Consider the following 19801-nt stretch of genomic DNA (forward strand, 5'->3'; position numbering starts at 1 on the left):
GAGGGTGCTAGGAGGAAGTAGAGATAAGAGAAGGTTGATGGGAAGGAATAAATCAAGTATTGGCTCTGGAAAGGCAGGTGAGGATTAAGATGCCTAGGGTCAGTGAGAAGAGGATATATGAGATTTCTCAGGAGGCTGCAGTCTAATTGTGGCAGTGGGATTGGAGCTGAAGAGGGCATCTCTCACCTCTCTATCAACTCCACTGACCATCTAGTCCCTTGCCCAGAGACTAGGGGTAGGCTTGGTCTCCTGTCCCTGCCCTTCTTTCCCTGTGGAGGCCTTGTCTCTGAGCAGTGAAGAGGAAACCGGAGCCTCCCTCCCTGCCAGTGTGCGGTTACCAAGTTTTGGGGGCGGGCCATCTGGTGACTGTGACAGGAGCCCCAGCGCCCTGGCCAGCTCAGTCCATTCCTGGAGAAGAACCTGATGCAGCGATTCCTGCAGCTCCCGGCGGCCGTGGTGAGGCCCGGGGTCAGAGGGGCCTGCGGAGCTGATCAAGAGGCTGCTAGCCCTGTGCTGGCTCCCGAAGGTGGGCCCCCCGCCCGGTACCAGGCCTTGGAGCCTGAGGAGCTTCGGTGGCTGCAGGCCCAGGAGGAAGACACGACCCCAGAAGCATCTCTGGAAGGACCTTGCCCAGAGGCCAGCCAGAGCCAGAGCCAGCCACTACGGTATAGAGGAACCCACAGGAACCCCCTACCCACACAGCCAGGAAGGCCAGGGATGGGCAGTTACACTCTCAGCCCAGACCTCTTCAGGTCCCACCTCCTCTGATGGAGGCTTAGGCTGGCATTTAGGGTCCAGGCTGGGCGGAGAAGGTGGTCAGGGGCACAGTATGGGGGCTGAGGGTATGAGTGAGGAGAGATGAGGGGCTTAACTCCCTGGAGGCTCTGAGGGGAGGAGGATAGTAAAATATTTGAGGGTTGAGGTCCCACCTTGACCTCTTTCTCCCCACAGGCCCCCACTGGAGTGGGCTCTGGACGAGGTTTGGGGACAGGATACAGCACAGACAGAGTTTGGCCAGCCACTGCCTGCCAGTGGACTGGAACTTAGGTGGTAAGAGGTGACAGCGAGGTGTATATCAAGGGAGGTGAGCATGACTGACCCCCAGTGCCATGCCAGACCCCCTGGCTGGCTCCAGCCACCCCCAGAAGAGTCCCTCAGGCTAGGTCAGACTAGGGGTCAGGTCAGAGTGAGCGCAGCAGCGTAAGGGGATCTGACTATGGGAGATAATGTTTCATGGCCTTAGGGTGTTGTGCCTTAGTCCCTGCCTCTGCCTCTTGGAAACAGAAGTTGGTGGGAGTGAGGACGAGAGGCCCAGGGCGGTCTCACCTCAGGTGGTGGCTGCGGTCTGTGTCAGTGCATATTCGACAGTCAATCTTGCCTGTGCTGGCTGCTTTAGGCCCAGTGGTCCTGCCCCCTTTCATTCCCCTTCTCCTTCAGGGGCCTGGAATGTACTCACTAGGCTGGGTGGGGAGGATGCCCTGGGGTGTGTGCATTTGACAGGCGCATGTGGCATTTGTGGGTGTGGTGAGGAAGGGAATACCCAGAGTTAAAGGAGATTGGGCAAACTTGGCCCTCCTTCCACGGAAGCCCAGGGAAAAGCCATCCCAGGGTGACTCCTCAGAAGATCAGAGGACCCTTGGGGCTGGATATATTTGATCTTAGAAGCCTACATTTATCATCAAAAATCTCAACTAGGAGTCCACTGACCATTTTGGTGAATGAGACTGGAGAGGCCAAGTTTGGTCCAAGTTATCTGTGTATTAGATGTGATGCGGCGTGTGTGTGTGTGTGTGTAGGGGGACATGTGTGGGGTGTGTGTGTCTCTATGAGGGTGTGGGGGAGCGGGGAGAGGTCTTGTGATATATGTCTGTAGGGGACATGTATGGGATATGTGTGTCTATAAGAGGGTGTGGGAGAGTGGGGAGAGGTCTCCTGGTGGTATATGTCTGGGGGGTTTGTAGGTGTGTAGGTGAGTTGTGTGGGTGGTTTATGTGTGTAGAGTTTTTCTGTGGGAGGTGTCTGTATGTGGGGGAGTGTGTTTCTCTGGGCGTTGTGTGGGCAGGATTTGTGGGTGTGCGTGGGTTTATGTATGGATTCTACTAGTGTCTGCGGGACCTGTAGCTATGTTTGTATGAGCTGTCCGTGAGGTGTAGGTATGTCGGGGGACATGGGAGTGTCTGAGGTATATGTGGGTGGTATCAATGTGTAGTTGTCTGTGGGGTGTGCGTATGGAGGATCCTGACGTGGAGTGTTGTGCATTCATATCTCAGGGAAGCTGGTGCCCAGCTCTGTGTTTTTTCCTAGGCCCTCGGTGCTGCCCAGGCCTACCCAGCTTAATGGTCTGTACCTATGCCCATGCCCCAGGTGTCCTGAGCTCAGCCTCCTACCCACTAAGAAACTCACAGTCTGGTCTGTGTTTGGCAGGGTAAGAGGGTGATTGTCTTCTGGCCCTGGCCTGACCCTGGAAGAGTAGAAGGTGTCCTCTGATTTGGGGGGCATCCCCCCAGTTGGGGGAGTTTCAGATAACATGATGGGGCTGGATATTTTCTTCTGTCCTCACATGACAGATAGCGAGGGCCTTAGATAATGCTGGAAGGCATCATCTTTCTATTTTGCTTTCCATCAAAAATCTCTTTGGGAAAGACAGTTTCTAACATTCTTGGGATAGTGACTTCTTAGTGCCCCTCTTGTTTGACGTCGGATACTCACGCATTTCTGCAGCCCTGTGACTAAGGTGCGTGTTCTGTCTGGTTCTTCTCTTCCTCTCAGCATTCATCACTTGTTTCTCAGCATTAGCAGCAGTCATTTGCCACTTTATGACTGTTATCATGCTCTTTCCTCTCCTAACAGTGCTATCCCCAATTTCTGATTTTCTGTCATTTCTAAATGTTGCATGTCTGTGACTAACTTTGCACACATTGATTTTTTTTTAATTTTTTTATTTTTGAGATGGAGTCTCGTTCTGTTGCCCAGGCTGGAGTGCAGTGGCGCGATCTTGGCTCACTGCAAGCTCCGCCTCCTGGGTTCACGCCATTCTCCTGCCTCAGCCTACTGAGTAGCTAGAACTACAGACGCCCGCCACCACACCCGGCTAATTTTTTAAAAATTTTTTAGTAGAGACGGGGTTTCACCATGTTAGCCAGGATGGTCTCGATCTCCTGGCCTTGTGATCTGCCTGCCTTGGCCTCCCAAAGTGCTGGGATTACAGGCGTGAGCCACCGTGCCCGGCCTGATTTTTAATTTTTATCACTGTGATATTTCTCAAGCTGGGTTCTTGTGCCTGGGTCAAAGCTGTGGGTTATCAGAGTGTCATCTGGGAAATTAGTGTGTGTGAGTCCCCACACACAGCTGCTCACCACATTTTGGAATTGTCTTGGCAACATATGAGTGCATCAGTTTCACACAATTCTATCAGCTATATATAGACACATTTTTGTCATGGGTTTATTAACAATTCTCTGATCACTTCGTGATCACCAGTTCTGCATCCTCTGAGTATGGTTAGCCACATTGTTCACTGCACAAGGGCATCTGGCCAAGGAATACCAGCCCATGCTCCACACACAGAATGGGGAGCAACAGCTCAGGGCTGTGTCTATCTGTAGGGGCATGCAGATTGAAAATGGGCTTGTAGCAGCCCTGACAGTGAATGCTGGAAAGAGACCTTATACATGTATATCAGTTCCTTTTTTAAATTTTTTTGAGATGGAGTCTCACTCTGTCACCCAGGCTGGAGTGCAGTGGCGCGACCTCGGCTCACTGCAATCTCCGCCTCCTGGGTTCAAGCGATTCTCGTTCCTCAGCCTCCTGAGTAGCTGGGATTACAGGTGTGTGCCACCATGCCCGGCTAATTTTTGTAATTTTAGTAGAGATGGGGTTTCACCATGTTGGCCAGGCTAATCTCGAACTCCTGACCTTAAGTGATCTGCCCACCTTGGCCTCCAAAAGTGCTGGAATTACAAGCGTGAGCCACCACACCTGGCCTCTATTTTGAATATTAAACTTTAATTTACCATATCCCAAATATTTTTCCTTTTGTTGCTATTATGGGCTGAATTGTGTCCCTCCAAAATGCATATGTTGAAGTTCTAGCCCCCAGTACCTCAGAATGTTACCTTTGAGGTGATTAAGTTAAAATGAGGTTATTAAGGGGGGCCCTAATCCAATATGACTGATTTCTTTATAAGAAGAGGAAATTTGGATATAGGCACGCAGAAGGAAGACCATGTGAAGACAGAGAAGATGGTTGTAAGAGACAGAAAAACCCAAAGTGTGTTTCTCCTACTCTCATACACACCGCTCACCGGAGAGTGCTTCACCTCTGGCCACAAAAATGGGTGGAGATTTCTCCCCACCAACAACCTGTTCTCCAGCAGACACTAACTGGGTGTTCTCTAATTCAAGTCAATCTAGTGTTAGATTTTTTAGGTTAAGGGCTCAGTGCCACAAGACTGCTCTCTGCTTCAGATGCCAATTCCAAGTGGTAAGTTGTCAGCTATACTTCTGACCAACTGGCTATAAATCAGGGGTTCCCATGCCACCCTCCTTGGGTTCAACTCTGTGAGTGGCTCACAGAACTCAGGGAAACTTTAGTTATATTTACCCATTTATTATAAAGGATAGAGACAAACACCAGATGAAGAGATGCATAGGGAGAGGTATGGAAGGAGGGGTGCAGAGCTCCCATGCCCTCTCCAGGCACCGCACCCTCCAGGCACCTTCACATGTTCCACAGTCTGGAAGCTCTCCAAACCCTATCCTCTTGGGTTTTTATGAAGGCTTCATGATTGATCACATCTTTGGCCATGTGATCAACTCAACCATCAGCCCCACTCCCCATTCCCCAGAGGTCAAATAGTGGGATTGAAAGTTTCAACCCTCAGCTGGGCACAGCAGCTCACGCCTATAATCCCAGAACTTTTGGAGGCCAAGGCGGGTGGATCACTTGAGGTCAGGAGTTCGAGACCAGCCTGACCAACATGATGAAACCCATCTCTATTAAAAATACAAAAATTTGCCAGGTGTGGTGGTGGGCAACTGTAGTCCCAGCTATTTGGAAGGCTGAGGCAGGAGAATTGCTTCAACCCAGAAGACGGAGACTGCAGTGAGCCGAGATTGCCTCACTGCACCACTCCAGCCTGGGCGACAGAGCAAGACTCAGTGTCAAAAAAAAAAGAAAAGAAAAGAAAAAAGAAAGAAAGAAAAAAATTTCCAACCATCTGATAACAAAAGATGCTTCTATCACCCAGGAAATTCCAAGGGATTTCCATGTCAGATGTTCCTCTCACTCAGGAAGTTATAAAGGTCTTAGGATCTCTGCGTGAGGAACTGGGTGGAAGACCAAATATTAGAACAGAAGTTCTCCTAGCATCCCTATCGTCAAGAGTTTTAGGAGCTCTGTCTCAGAAATGGGGTATAGAGACCAAATATATGTTTCTTTACAATATCACAAGAATCATCTACAAGCCAAAGAAAGAGGCTATAGAAGAAACCAACCCTGCTGACACTTTAATCTCAGCCTTCCAGCCTCCAGAACTGTGAGCAAATAAATTTATGTTGTTTAAGCCATCATCTTTAGTACTTCTTGGTTTTTTTTTTTTAGAGACAGGTTCTTGCTCTGTTGCCTAGGCTGGAGTGCAGTAGCACAATCATAGCTCACTGCAGCCTCCAACATCTTGGTGCAAGCGATCCTCCCACTTCAGCCTCCTGAGTAGCTGTGACTACAGGCATGTGCCACCATGCCTGGCTAATTTTTTTTTATTTTTGTAGAAACAGGATCTGACTATGTTGTCCAGGCTAGTCCCAACTCCTGAGCTCAAGCAATCCTTCTGCCTCAGTCTCCCAAAGTGCTGGGATTACAAGTGTGAGCCACCATGCCTGGCCTGTGGTTCTTTGTTATGGTGGTTCTAGGAAGCTAGTATAGTTGCCTTATTTTTCTCATAAATTTAGTTTTTAGATACCAAAGTTTAAAAATTAAACCTAGGCCTGGCACAGTGGCTCACACTTGTAATCCCAGCACTTTGGGAGGCCGAAGGAGGCAAATCACTTGAGTCCAGGAGTTTGAGACCAGCCTGGTCAACATGGTGAAACCCCAACTCTACTAAAAATACAAAAAATTTGCCAGGCATGATGGTGCACACCTGTGATCTCAGCTATTTAGGAGGCTGAGGCATGAGAATCACTTGAACCCAGGAGGTTGAGGCTGCAGTGAGCTGAGATTGCGCCACTGCACTCCAGCCTGGGCAACAGAGCGAGACTTCGTCTCAAACAGAAAAACGAAAAAAAGGCCTGGGCGCAGTGGCTCACACCTGTAATCCCAGCACTTTGGGAGGCTGAGGTGGGCGGATCAACTGAGGTCGGGAGTTTGAGACCAGCCTGACCAACATGGAGAAACCTCGTCTCTACTAAAAATACAAAAATTAGCTGGGCATGGTGGCGCATGCCTGTAATCCCAGCTATTCTGGAGGCTGAGGCAGGAGAATTGCTTGAACCCAGGAGGTGGAGGTTGCGGTGAGCTGAGATGGCGCCATTGCACTCCAGCCTGGGCAACAAGAACGAAACTCTGTCTCAAAAAAACAAAAACATACAAATTAAACCTAGCCATATTGTTGCTGCTAATAATTTTATGACCTTAATAAAATCTTCCCTTCTTTTGTATTTAAAAATAATTAACTGTTAAGCAAATGTGGGATTTATTTTGGGGTGAAATATGTATACAAGTTAAATTATTTGCTGCTGGCCAGGTGCGGTGGCTCACACCTGTAATCTCAGCGCTTTGGGAGGATGAGGCGGGAAGATCACTTGAGGTCAGGAGTTTGAGACCAGCCTGACCAACATGGTGAAACCCCGTCTCTACTAAAAATACAAAAATTACCCGAGCGTGGTGGTGCATGCCTGTAATCCCAGCTACTTGGGAGGCTGAGGCAGGAGAATCACTTGAACCCAGGAGGCAGAGGTTCCAGTGACCCGAGATCGTGCCATTGCACTCCAGCCTGGGCAACGAGAGCAAAATTCCATCTAAAAAAAAAAAAAAAGGTGCTGCAAAGCAGTTGTCCCAATAGCATTTATTTAAGTGGGGTGGGGGCGGGGGGTTCTTATTGGTTTGTAATTTATCAAGTTAGACCTTTTATGAAATTCCCCCCATGACCTTTGACCTTCTGTTTTTAACCTGGTACCAAACAGCTTTTATCATCGTCTCGTGGTTTTATGTTTTGAAGTCCAATAGGGTGAGTTGTCCATGATTGTTTCCTTCTTTTCCCAAAAATATTCTTTGGAGTTCTTACCTACTGATTTTTTTTTTCCAGATGAATTTTGCTGTCACTTAAGTTTGACAAAATGTTCCCTTTGAAATTTCAAATTTTTGAAATGAAGTATGAGATCTAAAAAAAGAAAGAAACCTGTGTATTGGCTCAGCATTACCCTTATTCCTCTCAGCCAAGTGCAAGGGATCACTTACTCAAATCTTTATTCATCCCACTAGAGTTTAATGACTTCCTTGAATGGCTGTTCAATGTTCAGTGACAGGTCTGGCTTTTGTTGTGAGGCCATCTATGGAGTCTCTGGGACCCTTCCAGTCCCTGGAATCAGTTTGGTCTGAGAGGTCAGGACTTGGAAACATACTGGAGGCAGGGCAAGGGCACCCTGCTCTTGTTTTGGCATCTACCTCTTTTCCGCTGGTCCTTCTCATCCATCCAACTAGTCCTTTTCCCTGAGCCAGGTCCATACTTTCCCACCCCAAACCCTTCCTCTTGTTTCCTGGCTCTCTGTTTCTGGCTACATTCATTTCCTACACTCCTGTATCAAAAGTACCACAATTGCTCCTCGTTCCCACAGTGCAGTGCGGCTGAGCGCCTCAGAGCCCGCGGGGACGCTGCGGGGGGATTGCGGGGAGGGGGCGTTGGGAGGTGCCGATGTTGGGCTGGGCGGATGAGCGCATCTACGTGGTGAACCTTCCGACCAACGTGCGCGAGAAGGACGTGGAAGACCTTTTCTACAAGTACGGCCGGATCCGCAAGATCGAGCTTAAGAATGGGCACTGCCTTGTGCCCTTCGCCTTGGTGCGCTTTGAGGACCCCCGAGATGCAGAGGATGCTGTTTATGGAAGAAATAGTTATGATTATGGCCAGTGTCGGCTTCGTGTGGAGTTCTCCAGGACTTACGAAGTCGGGGTGGGTGGCCCCGTGGTGGGAGGAATGGGCCTTCTGCAAGAAGATCTGATTTCCGAGTTCTTGTTTCAGGACTTCCTCAGGCAGCTGGCAGGACCTGAAGGATCACATGCGAGAAGTTGGGGATGTCTGTTATGCCGATGTGCAGAAGGACGGTGTGGGGATGGTTGAGTATCTCAGAAAATAAGACATGGAATATGCCCTGCATAAATTGGATGACACTAAATTCCACTCTCATGATAGTGAAACTTCCTACATCTGAGTTTATCCTGAGAGAAGCACCAGCTATGGCTACTCACGGTCTCGGTTTGGGTCAAGGGGCCGTGACTCTCCATACTAAAGCCGGGGTTCCCCACACCACTTCTCTCCTTTCAGGCCCTACTGAGACAGGTGATGGGAATTTTTTCTTTATTTTTTAGGTTAACTGAGCTGCTTTGTGCTCAGAATCTGCATTCTAGATTGAGGATTTAGCGTCTTAGGAAATTGTTTTAATTTTTTTTTTTTAAAGAAGAAAAAAAAAACTACATACTTTCTACCAGGGCCATATTAGCAGTGAAACATTTTAAACTGCAGAAATTGTGGTTTTGGTTCAGAAACAAGTTGTATATTTTTCACTCCTGATTATGGGTAAAAAATCAGTTCCGTCTTTGTGGGTTGCTCTGCTATGGAGATCAACAGTTACTGTGACTGAGTTGGCCCATTCTGCTCAGAAATATATTTTAAACGTTTAAGAAAAATGCTCATCATCACTGGCCATCAGAGAAATGCAAATCAAAACCACAATGAGGTACCATCTCACACCAGTTAGAATGGCAATCATTAAAAGTCAGGAAACAACAGGTGCTGGAGAGGATGTGGAGAAATAGAAACACTTTTACACTGTTGGTGGGAGTGTAAACTAGTTCACCCATTGTGGAAGACAGTGTGGCGATTCCTCAAGGATCTAGAACTAGAAATACCATTTGACCCAGTGATCCCATTATTGGGTATATACCCAAAGGATTGTAAATCATTCTACTATAAAGACACATGCACACGTACGTTTATTGCGGCACTGTTCACAATAGCAAAGACTTGGAACCAACCCAAATGTCCATCAGTGATAGACTGGATTAAGAACATGTGGCATGGCTGGGTGCAGTGGCTCATGCCTGTAATCCCAGCACTTTGGGAGGCCAAGACGGGTAGATCACGAGGTCAGGAGATCGAGACCATCCTGGCTAACACGGTGAAACCCCGTCTCTACTAAAAATACAAACAATTAGCTGGGCGTGGTGGTGGCGGGTACCTGTAGTCCCAGCTACTCGGTAGGCTGAGGCAGGAGAATGGCATGAACCCAGGAGGTGGAGCTTGCAGTGAGCCGAGATTGCGCCACTGCACTCCAGCCTGGGCGACAGAGCGAGACTCCATCTCACAAAAAAGAAAAAAGAAAATGTGGCACATATACACCATGGAATACTATGCAGCCATAAAAAAGGATGAGTTCGTGTCCTTTGTAGGGACATGGATGAAGCTGGAAACCATCATTCTGAGCAAACTACTGCAAGGACAGAAAACCAAACACTGCAGTTTCTCACTCATAGGTGGGAATTGAACAATGAGAACACTTGAACACAGGGTGGGGAACATCACACACTGGGGCCTGTCGTGGGGTTGGGGGAGGAGGGAGGGATAGCATTAGGAGGAATACCTAATGTAAATGACGAATTAATGGGTGCAGCACACCAACATGGCACATGTATACATATGTAACAAACCTGCACGTTGTGCACATGTACCCTAGAACTTAAAAGTATAATTAAAAAAAAAAAGTTTAGTAATTGAAAAAAAAAAAGTACAACAATTGGGTTGGTTGGAACAGCAGAAATGAATTGTCTCACAGCTCTGGAGGCCAAAAGTCTGAACTCAAGGTGTCGGCAGGACCATGCTCCCTCTGAAACCCATAGGGAAATCCTTCTTTGCCCCTTCTAGCTTCTGGTTGTTTGCTGGCAGTCTCTGGCATTCCCTGGCTTGTAGACGCATCTTTCCAATCGTCTGCCTTCACATGGTAGTCTCCCTGTGTCTGTCTCTTTAAGTGGCTGTCTTTTGTTTTTTTTTTTTTTTAATTTCAATTTAATCTATTTTTTGTAGACACATTGTTTCACCATGTTGCCAGGCTGGTCTCGAACTCCAGGGCTCAAGTGATCCTCCCGTCTCAGCTTCCCAAAGTGCTGGGATTACAGGTGTGGAGCTGCCACACCCAGCCCACATGGCTGTCTTCTTATGGGAAACCAGACATGGGATTAGAGACCCACTCTATTAGAGTAGGATTGCATTTAACTAATTACATCTGCAACAACTCTATTTCCAAATAAGGTTACATTCTGAGGTACTAGGGGTTAAGACTTAAATATATCCTTTTTAGGAAGGACACAGTTCAACCCACAATATTAGCTGGCCACATGTTTCCCCTGATCTGTACTTTACTTGCTCCCCCTGGCTCTGGTCCCTCCTCGGGTCAGGTCCTGCCTGAGCCTCCCCTGGCCATGTCCCTTCTTTGTGCCTGGACCCTCCTGATTAATACCCCATCCCCACCCTTGTGCCCTCAGCTGACCTCTTGTACCTCCCACCAGGCATGATGACCTGAAGGAGATGCTGGACACCAACAAAGATTCTCTCAAGCTGGAGGCCATGAAGAGGATTGTGGCGGTAAGAGGGGAAGGAGGAGGCCTCCCTCCGGGCGGGGCCTGGGTGGCCAAGAGCAGCTCTCCTTAGCTCCTTGTAGACCTTCCCTCTAGTTAGTGCTGTGCCTCTCGCTTTGTCCCTCTTCCCCTACCTTGACCCCACCACCCAGATGATTGCCCGAGGAAAGAATGCTTCAGACCTGTTTCCCGCGGTGGTGAAGAACGTGGCCTGTAAGAACATAGAGGTGAGCACTACCTGGTGAGGGATTGCTTGTCCCCACCTCCCCCAGGACCAAACTCAAGCTTGGGGTGAGGAAGGAAATGATTTAGCCCCTGGGGGCCCGACCTGCTGAGAAATGTCTCTGAGCCAGGAGAAGACACTGTCTCCATGTCCCTGAACTGGATGTGGATCAAGGTAAAGGACCTGGATACACTCAGGGGTGCTCTCCCCCACTGGGAGAGTTTGTCCCCATGGACCGCAGCTGGATGGGGAGATGACATCCCAGGGGTGGCGGGGGGGGCACAGGTGCCTGCTGAGAAGCGTTCTGCTGAGAAATGTGCTCTCCCCAAGGTGAAGAAGCTTGTCTACGTGTACCTGGTACGCTACGCTGAGGAGCAGCAAGACCTGGCCCTGCTGTCCATCTCCACCTTCCAACGTGGCCTAAAGGTCAGGGGTCTCAGTTTGCCTCCCAGGGCCTGGGCCTCGTTGGCGCTGTATCGGAGGAGTAGACCTGGGGAGAGGCCATGAACATGGGAGCGGGCTCTGCAGACCCCTTCCTACCTGCCTAAAGTTGGGAGGGTCACAGTCAGAAGAGGCCAGCCAGACCCTCAGAGAGTGGAAGCTGGGCTCAGAAGGGGCGTAAGAGATGAAGTGGGTACCCAGGGCCCCTGTCTCTCTTCCCAGGAGCCTGTGGTAATGGCTGCTTCTAGTATGAACCACTTGAGCCCCCGGAGAGTGGAGAGTCTCTAGCAATGGAGAACCCCTCAACCCTCACCCCCCTTTGTGTAAAGGTGTGAATTGTGGTCCACAGCCAGGTAGATTTCAACCTTTAGCAGTGGCCTGAATCCCCCACACCATTCTCACCTTTTGTTTCATTTTGCCCAAGGCCTCTAGTTGGATTTACATATGTTAGGTGCATGTATAAGTCTCCCCTAAGGGCTTTTCTGGTTAGTCTAAGACATCTTGAGGGTAAAGACAGCCATTTCAAGGCCATTCTCTCCATATTGGATTTTTCAGCTCTGATTACAACCATTAACTCCCCTATTTTTGCATACCTTTATTTATTTATTTATTTATGAGACAGGTTCTCACTGTGTTGCCCAGGCTGGAGTGCAGTGGTGCAATCATGGCTCACTGGAGCCTCGACTTCCCTGAGCTCAGGTGATTCTCCCACCTCTGTCTCCTGAGTAGCTGCGACTACTCAGCGTGCATCACCATGCTCGGCTAATTTTTTTGTAGTTTTTGTAGAGATGGGGTTTCACCATGTTGCCCGTGCTGGTCTTGGACTCCTGGGCTCAAGTGGCCTCAGCTTCCCAAAGTGCTGGGATTACAGGGATGAGCTAATACTCCTAGCCTGGATACTTTTAGTTCAAATTTCTGTGAGAGAGATTGTGAAAGGTCCGGCTCATCTTTTCATATCCAGAAGTTCTGTAGGTTGCTGGGTAGACAGGATTGCTGCTCAAATCCAGGGCCCACCCCTTGTCCAATCTGCTATGGCCAGCAAGAGGGGTTGACAGTCGGCTTCTTCGGGGTGAGAGTAGAAAGCATGGTCACTTGAATATACAATTCATTCATTTAGCAAATACTTGGGTGTCTCTATGCCACACATTGTGCTAGATTTCTTTTTATAAGTCAAAACCATGGAATCCATCTTAGATTGGCAAGTAATCTTTCGGTTTGAGTAAGGGTTAAGTATAAAAACTAATCTGAAATTGTTGTACAGATTTTCACCTATAGTCTCTACCAACTGACCCTGTCCCCCTTTTAGAAAACCAGAGCTCATTTAGTCCAACTCAATGTGATAATTTCTTTCTGCAAAGTGCCAAATAGTATTTTAGGTTTTGTAGGCCTTATAGTCTCAACTATGCAACTACTCAATTTTGCCCTTATGGTGCAAATGCAGCCATTGACAAGTGGGTGTGGCCGTGTTCCAATAAATCTATATAAAAAACAGGCAATAGACAGATTTTATCCAAGGGCTGTAGCATGCCAGCCTTTGCTCTAGAACATGTCTAACAGGTCATCTTTTCTGATAGGGACTTCACTCCTTCATAAGGCAACTTGCTCCATCTCAAGACAACTACCACTATTTGGGGTGTTTTTTAAACCATTCTATTTTGTTGAAACCTCCACAACTATAATTTTTAAAAATTGATTTCAGGCTGGGTGTGGTGGCTCATGCCTGTAATCCCAGCACTTTGGGAGGCCGAAGCAGGCAAATCACAAGGTCAGGAGTTCAAGACCAGCCTGGCCAACATGGTGAAACCCCATCTCTACTAAAAATACAAAAAATTAGCTGGGCATGGTGGCGGGTGCCCATAATCCCAGCTACTCAGGAGGCTGAGGCAGGAGAATGGCTTGAACCCGGGAGGCAGAGGTTGCAATGAGCCAAGAACGTGCCGCTGCAGTCCAGCCCAGGCGACAGTGTGAGATCCATCTCAAAAAAAAAAAAAAAAAAAAAAAATTGATTTCAGGCTGTACTGCATTATGACTGCACCTGTGAATAGCCACTGTACTCCAGCCTGGGCAACATAGGGAGACCCTCTATCTAAAAAATAAAATAAAATTTACTACAGGTTCACAAAAGGCATAAAGAATAATATAATGAATATCCATAAGAAATGACACATTTCTCAAATAGCCAAAGCCTCCTATATATCTTCTCTTGTTTATCATTCATAGGTATGTATTTATTCCTGTGCTAGTAATTTGCATATTGTTAAGCAATATAAAATGTTTTGTAAATGGTGTCATCGTACTATATATGTATTCCTTTAAAACTTGTTTTCTTTTTTGTTGTCACTGGCTTTTGGTCTCTCCTGCATGTTGGAACCAATCATTTCAATCCAGCCTTCTCCCTTCTTTCAATCCTAGCCCAGGCTAGGGCCGTGTTCACTTTCTTAGGAGATCCCTCATGGAATCAAACCTCTGACTGGCAAGCAGATAATCCAGGTCTCCCTACATCCTGTCTTTGTACAGTTGGTCCCTTGAACTCCCTATGAAACCCTACTCTATTTCATTTTATCAGTTTAGCACAGGGTCTAAACCAGGGTGATTCTGAATCTTAATTATGTCCCTCCTGATTTTGTGTCTTCTTTCAAGATACTGATAAGCTATTTGGACCAGGGCAAAAGACTGAGGCATAGCATGTTTCCAGGTTGACACTGATCTGTTAATAAACCTTCTCCAAGTATATTTCACCACGTTGTAGACCCACCCGACTGTACAGACAGCTGGCATTTTTCTATCTTGTTAGGAAGGATCTTATTCAATAGCAATAAATAAATAAATAAATAACACCTTTCATGTGCAAAGGGTTGTGGGTGACACAGAGATAAAACAGATGTGAATTCTGCTCTTAAAAATGCTTGGCTATTAGGTGAAACAAAAGGCCTACCTAAAAAATAGCAATGCAGGAAATGCTATGAGACTTCCACAAACATATCACTGAAATCAAGATACTAATATCCACCGGCCTAGTTACCCCATCAAAAAGGAAAACACATTTTTTTGATAACTTTCTGTGAATCTATAATCATTTCCCAAATAAAATGCTCACACACAAAAAAGGAAAACAGGTTTTAGCAGCTGATGTGACTATTTGTCTCTAAGAAAACAGAGACTCCTTCCTTTTCAATAAATGTTTCTAACCCATCTGTTTAAAAGTCAATTCCAGAATTTTGTCAGGAATTAGCATCAATTTTACCTGCAATTGTGAGGATCTTGTCTTGTCTTTTTCCATTTCAGAAAGTCAGGGTAATATCTACCCTTCTTTAGTGTTCTATTCCCGTCATTCTCTAAGAGTAATAGTACAGGCACACCTCATTGTATTGCACTTTGCAGATATTGCCAGATATTGCACTTTTTACAAATTGAGGGTTTGTGGCAACCCTACATCAATCAAGTCTATCAGTGCCATTTTTCCAACAGTATGTGCTCACATTGTGCCTCTGTCACATTCTGGTAATTCTCACAATATTCCAAACTTTTTAATGATTATTATATGTTATGGTGATCAGTGATCTTTGATGTTACTATTGTAATTGTTTTGGGGTGCCACAAACCATGCTCAGACATGAAAGTGAAATTAATCAATAAATGTTGTGTGTGTTCTGACTGTTCCCCCATCTCCTTCACCTTGGGCCTCTTCATTCCCTGAGACACAACAATATTGAAATTAGATCAACTAATAACTCTACAATGGCCTCTAAGTGTTCAAGTGAAAGGAAGAACCACACATCTCTCACTTTAAATCAAAAGCTAGAAATGGTTAGGCTTAGTGAGGAAGGCATGTTAAAAGCTGTGATAGGCTGAAAGCTAGGCCACTTGCTCCAAACATTTAGCCAAGTTGTGAATGCAAAGTAAAAGTTCTTGAAGGAAATTAAAAGTGCTACTCCAGGCTGGGCGTGGTGGCTCACACCTGTAATCCCAGCACTTTGGGAGGCCGAGGCAGGAGGATCACTTGAGACCAGGGGTTCAAGACCATCTCTACAAAAAAATTTTTTAAGTTAGCCTGATGTGGTGGTACGCACCTGTAGTCTTAGCTACTTGGGAGGCTGAGGTGGGAGGATCGCTTGAACCCAGAAGTTTGAGGTGCTTCTCCAGTAAACACATGAATGATAAAGAAAGCAAGACAGGATTATTGCTGATATAGGAAAATTTAAGTGGTCTGGATAGACGATCAAACCAGCTACCACATTCCCTTAAGCCAAAGCCTAATTCATAAGCAGGTCTTAAATCTCTCCAATTCTGTGATGGCTGAGAGAGGTGAGGAAGCTACAGAAGAAAAGACAGAAGCTAGTAGAGGTTGGTTCATGAAGTTTAAGTACAGAAGCCATCTCCATAACAAAAAAATGCAAGGTGAAGCAAAAGTGCTGATGGAGAAGCTGCAGCAAGTTGTCCAGAAGATCTAGCTAAGATCATTGATGGAAGTGACTATGTTCAACAAGAGATGCTCAATGTAAATGAAACAGCCTCTTACTGGAAGAAGATGCCATCTAGCACTTTCCTACCTAGAGAGAAGTCAATGCCTGGCTTTAAAAAACAGGCTGGCTCTTGTTAGGGGCCAATGCAGCTAGTGACTTTAAGAAGATTCCTTTCATAATATTACTGCTCATTGACAATGCATTTGTTCACTCAAGAGCTCTGATGGAGAGGTACAAGGAGATTAATGATTTCATGCCTGCTAACACAAGATCAGTTCTGCAGCCTATGGATCAATGAGTAATTTTGACTTTTAAGTCTTATTATTTAAGAAATACATCTCGCAAGGCTAGAGCTGCCATAGATAGTGATTCCTCTCATGGATCTGGACAAAGTAAATTGAAAACCTCCTGGAAAGGTTTATAGAAACCTTCTGGAAAGGTTTACCATTATAGATGCCATTAGGAACATTCATGATTCATGGGAGGAGGTCAAAATATTAACATGAACAGGAGTTTGGAAGAAGTTGATTCTAAACTCCATGGATGACTTTGAGGGGTTCACTACTTCAGTGGAGGAAGTAACTACATATGTGGTGGAATTCTACCTAGAAGTAGAAGTAGAATTAAAAGTGGAGCCTGAAGATGTGACTGAATTGCTGCAATCTCATGATAAAACTTGAATGGATGAGGACTTGCTTCTTATGAGTGAACAAAGAAAGTCCTTTCTTAAAATGGAATCTGCCGGGTGCAGTGGCTCACGCCTGTAATCCCAGCATTTTGGGTGGCCGAGGCGGGTGGATCACGAGGTCAGGAGATCGAGACCATCCTGGCTAACACAGTGAAACCCCATCTCTACTAAAAACAGAAAAAATTAGCCAGGCATGGTGGCGGGCACCTGTAGTCCCAGCTACTCGGGAGGCTGAGGCAGGAGAATGGTGTGAACCTGGGAGGTGGAGCTTGCAGTGACCCGAGATCTCGCCACTGCATTCCAGCCTGGGTGACAGAGCGAGACTCCGTTACAAAAAAAAAAAAAACAACTCCTGGTGCAGATGCTGTGAACATTGTTGAAATGACAACAAAGGATTTAGAATATTACATAAACTTAGTTGATAAAGCAGAGGCAGAGTTTAAGAGGACTGACTTCAATTTTTTTGTGTGTGTGTGGAGACTGGGGTCTCCCTATGTTGCCCAGGCTGGTCTTGAACTCCTAGGCTCAAGCAATCCTCCTACCTCAGCCTCCCAAAGTGTTGGGATTACAGGCACAAGCCATCACGCCCAGCCTACATTGTTTTTTTTAAGACATAATGCTATTGCATGCTTAGTAGACTACAGTATATTGTAAACATAACTTTTTTTTTTTTTTGGAGATAGGATCTCACTCTGTTGCTCAGTCTGGAGTGCAGTGGCATGAACATATGTAGCTCACTTCAGCCTCCAACTCCCTGGGCTCAAGTGATTCTCCCACCTCAGCTTCCCAAGCAGCTGTAACTATAAGCATAACTTGTATGCACCAGGAAACAAAAAATTTATGTGACTCGTTTTAGTGCGATATTTGCTTTATTGTTGAGGTCTAGAATCAAACCCACAATATCTCCGAGGTATGCCTGTAATATATAGCTGCTGCTGCTGATAGTGGGAAGACAGTCCTGAGCCCCATGATCACAATACAGTGTAATGAATGCTTTTATACGTTCTGTATAGGATGCAGTAGGAATAAAGAAGAAGGGCTTGGGGCCGGGCGTGGTGGCTCACGTCTGTAATCCCAGTACTTTGGGAGGCCGAGGTGGGCGGATCACTTGCGGCCAGGAGTTTGAGACCAGCCTGGCCAACACGGCGAAACCTAATCTCCACTAAAAATACAAAAAATTAGCTGGGTGTGGTGGTGCGCGCCTGTAGTCCCATCTACTTGGGAGGCTGAGGCAGGAGAATCGCTTGAACCCAGGAGGTGGAGGTTGCAGTGAGCCGAGATTGCACCACCGCACTCCAGCCTGGCGACAGAGCGAGACTCCATCTCAAAAAAAAAAAAAAAAAAGGAAGGGCCTACACCCCTATTTTGTTTTAAACACTGTGGAAGAACAGCAGCTTTTGCAATGATTTCTGGGAGAAAGGAGTGTAAGGTTGAACTCCGGAAGGGAGACCAGCTTGCATCTGCTGGGCGGTCACCTCAGGCATTAAAACAGGCACCTCCAAAAAAACCCTTACAAGGAACAGGAAATGTTTCAGGTGTTTCAGCAATTTTAGGTGTTCTGAAAGTTTTTCAGTGTTTCTGGAAGTGAAGCTACCCATTGCAACACCTGTTCAGGTGTCAGATTTCTGCAACCAGAGCCAAAATTAAGTGTCCCCCAGATACCCATCACTGGCACACCATCCAGGCTCCAGTCAAGCGGCAGGGAAGCAAGAGCTAGTGGTCGCTGGGGACAGTGACTTCCAAAGGTGTGGCCTCCCCCCATCAGGGCACCTGGTGCCCTTTCATAGCTCTGCCTCCACCTCTGCCTTTAGGATCCCAACCAGCTGATTCGTGCCAGTGCCCTCCGTGTCCTCTCTAGCATCCGTGTGCCCATCATAGTGCCCATCATGATGCTAGCTATCAAGGAAGCCGCCTCGGACATGTCACCCTATGTGCGGAAAACAGCTGCCCACGCCATCCCTAAACTCTACAGGTATGCCCCAGCCCTGTCCCACGCTCCCCAGGAGGCTGGTTCCTAAGTTCTCAACCCACCCCTGGCCTTTCCTAAGTCTTGCCTGCTGCTTCTCAGAGGGTTTGAGGAGGGTAGTTTGGGGGACTGACAGAGATGGAGGAGAACAATAAGGTTGGGGTGCAGGAGGTGAGCATGGCTTGGACAGATACTGGGAAGGCTGGGGCTGAGAGTGGCAAATTCCCCTCACCGATTTCTCCCTCAGTTTGGACTCTGACCAGAAGGATCAGCTGATAGAAGTCATTGAGAAGCTTCTGGCTGACAAGACCACGGTGCGTGTATAGGGACGCTCCGGGAGGGGTGGTGACCGGCAGCCGGCCTTCCACCCTTCGCGTTCACCCTCTCGTCTTTGTTCTTTCCCCAGCTGGTGGCGGGCAGTGTGGTGATGGCCTTTGAAGAGGTCTGCCCGGAGCGCATCGACCTGATTCACAAAAACTACCGGAAACTCTGTAACCTGCTGATCGACGTGGAGGAGTGGGGCCAGGTGGTCATCATCAGCATGCTCACCCGCTACGCCCGCACGCAGTTCCTGAGCCCCACCCAGAACGTGAGTGGGCCCAGCCCAGGCAGAGCGGGCGGAAGTGTGTCCCGGGGAGGCGCCCACAGACCCGTCGGTCTCCCCGTCCAGGAATCCCTACTAGAGGAGAACGCGGAAAAAGCCTTCTACGGCTCAGAGGAGGACGAGGCCAAGGGCGCGGGGTCTGAGGAGACGGCCGCCGCGGCCGCCCCCGCCCGAAAGCCCTATGTCATGGACCCCGACCACCGGCTGCTGCTGCGCAACACCAAACCCCTGCTGCAGAGCCGCAGCGCCGCGGTGGTCATGGCGGTGGCGCAGCTCTACTTCCACCTGGCGCCCAAGGCGGAAGTGGGCGTCATCGCCAAGGCGCTCGTGCGCCTGCTGCGCAGCCACAGGTGCGCTCCGGCCCCGCCCCCTCCCTCGCCTCACGCCCCGCCCCACGGGCTGCCCGGCTCCGCCCCCTCACGCCCACCAGCCGCTTCCACCTCTGCCCACCCGCTCCACACTGACCGTAGTCCTGCCCTCCGCACTGGTCCTCTCCCCGCAACGACTTGCCCCACCTTTTCCCCTCATCCGCTGACCCTTGCCCCAACCGAGGGGCCCGGGGTGCTCTGA

At 47.9% G+C, this 19801-nt stretch overlaps 1 protein-coding gene and 1 pseudogene across 2 annotated transcripts in view; both read left to right on the forward strand.

Annotated features, from left to right (window-relative positions):
- AP3B2 (adaptor related protein complex 3 subunit beta 2) overlaps nucleotides 1–19801 on the forward strand; it is a 50376-nt gene that overhangs the window by 9638 nt on the left and 20937 nt on the right. For both annotated transcript variants that reach the window (XM_034939315.3, XM_034939314.4), the window contains exons 2-8: nucleotides 10778–10853; nucleotides 10999–11073; nucleotides 11400–11495; nucleotides 18473–18633; nucleotides 18875–18941; nucleotides 19034–19216; nucleotides 19298–19581. In XM_034939315.3, coding sequence (XP_034795206.1) covers nucleotides 10778–10853; nucleotides 10999–11073; nucleotides 11400–11495; nucleotides 18473–18633; nucleotides 18875–18941; nucleotides 19034–19216; nucleotides 19298–19581 — 942 coding nt within the window. The remainder of the gene's footprint in view (nucleotides 1–10777; nucleotides 10854–10998; nucleotides 11074–11399; nucleotides 11496–18472; nucleotides 18634–18874; nucleotides 18942–19033; nucleotides 19217–19297; nucleotides 19582–19801) is intronic.
- Nucleotides 1896–10309, forward strand: LOC129394018 (serine/arginine-rich splicing factor 9-like; annotated as a pseudogene).

The sequence above is a fragment of the Pan paniscus genome, chromosome 16 (genome assembly GCF_029289425.2).
Source record: "Pan paniscus chromosome 16, NHGRI_mPanPan1-v2.0_pri, whole genome shotgun sequence".
Classification (NCBI taxonomy): Eukaryota; Metazoa; Chordata; class Mammalia; order Primates; family Hominidae; genus Pan; species Pan paniscus.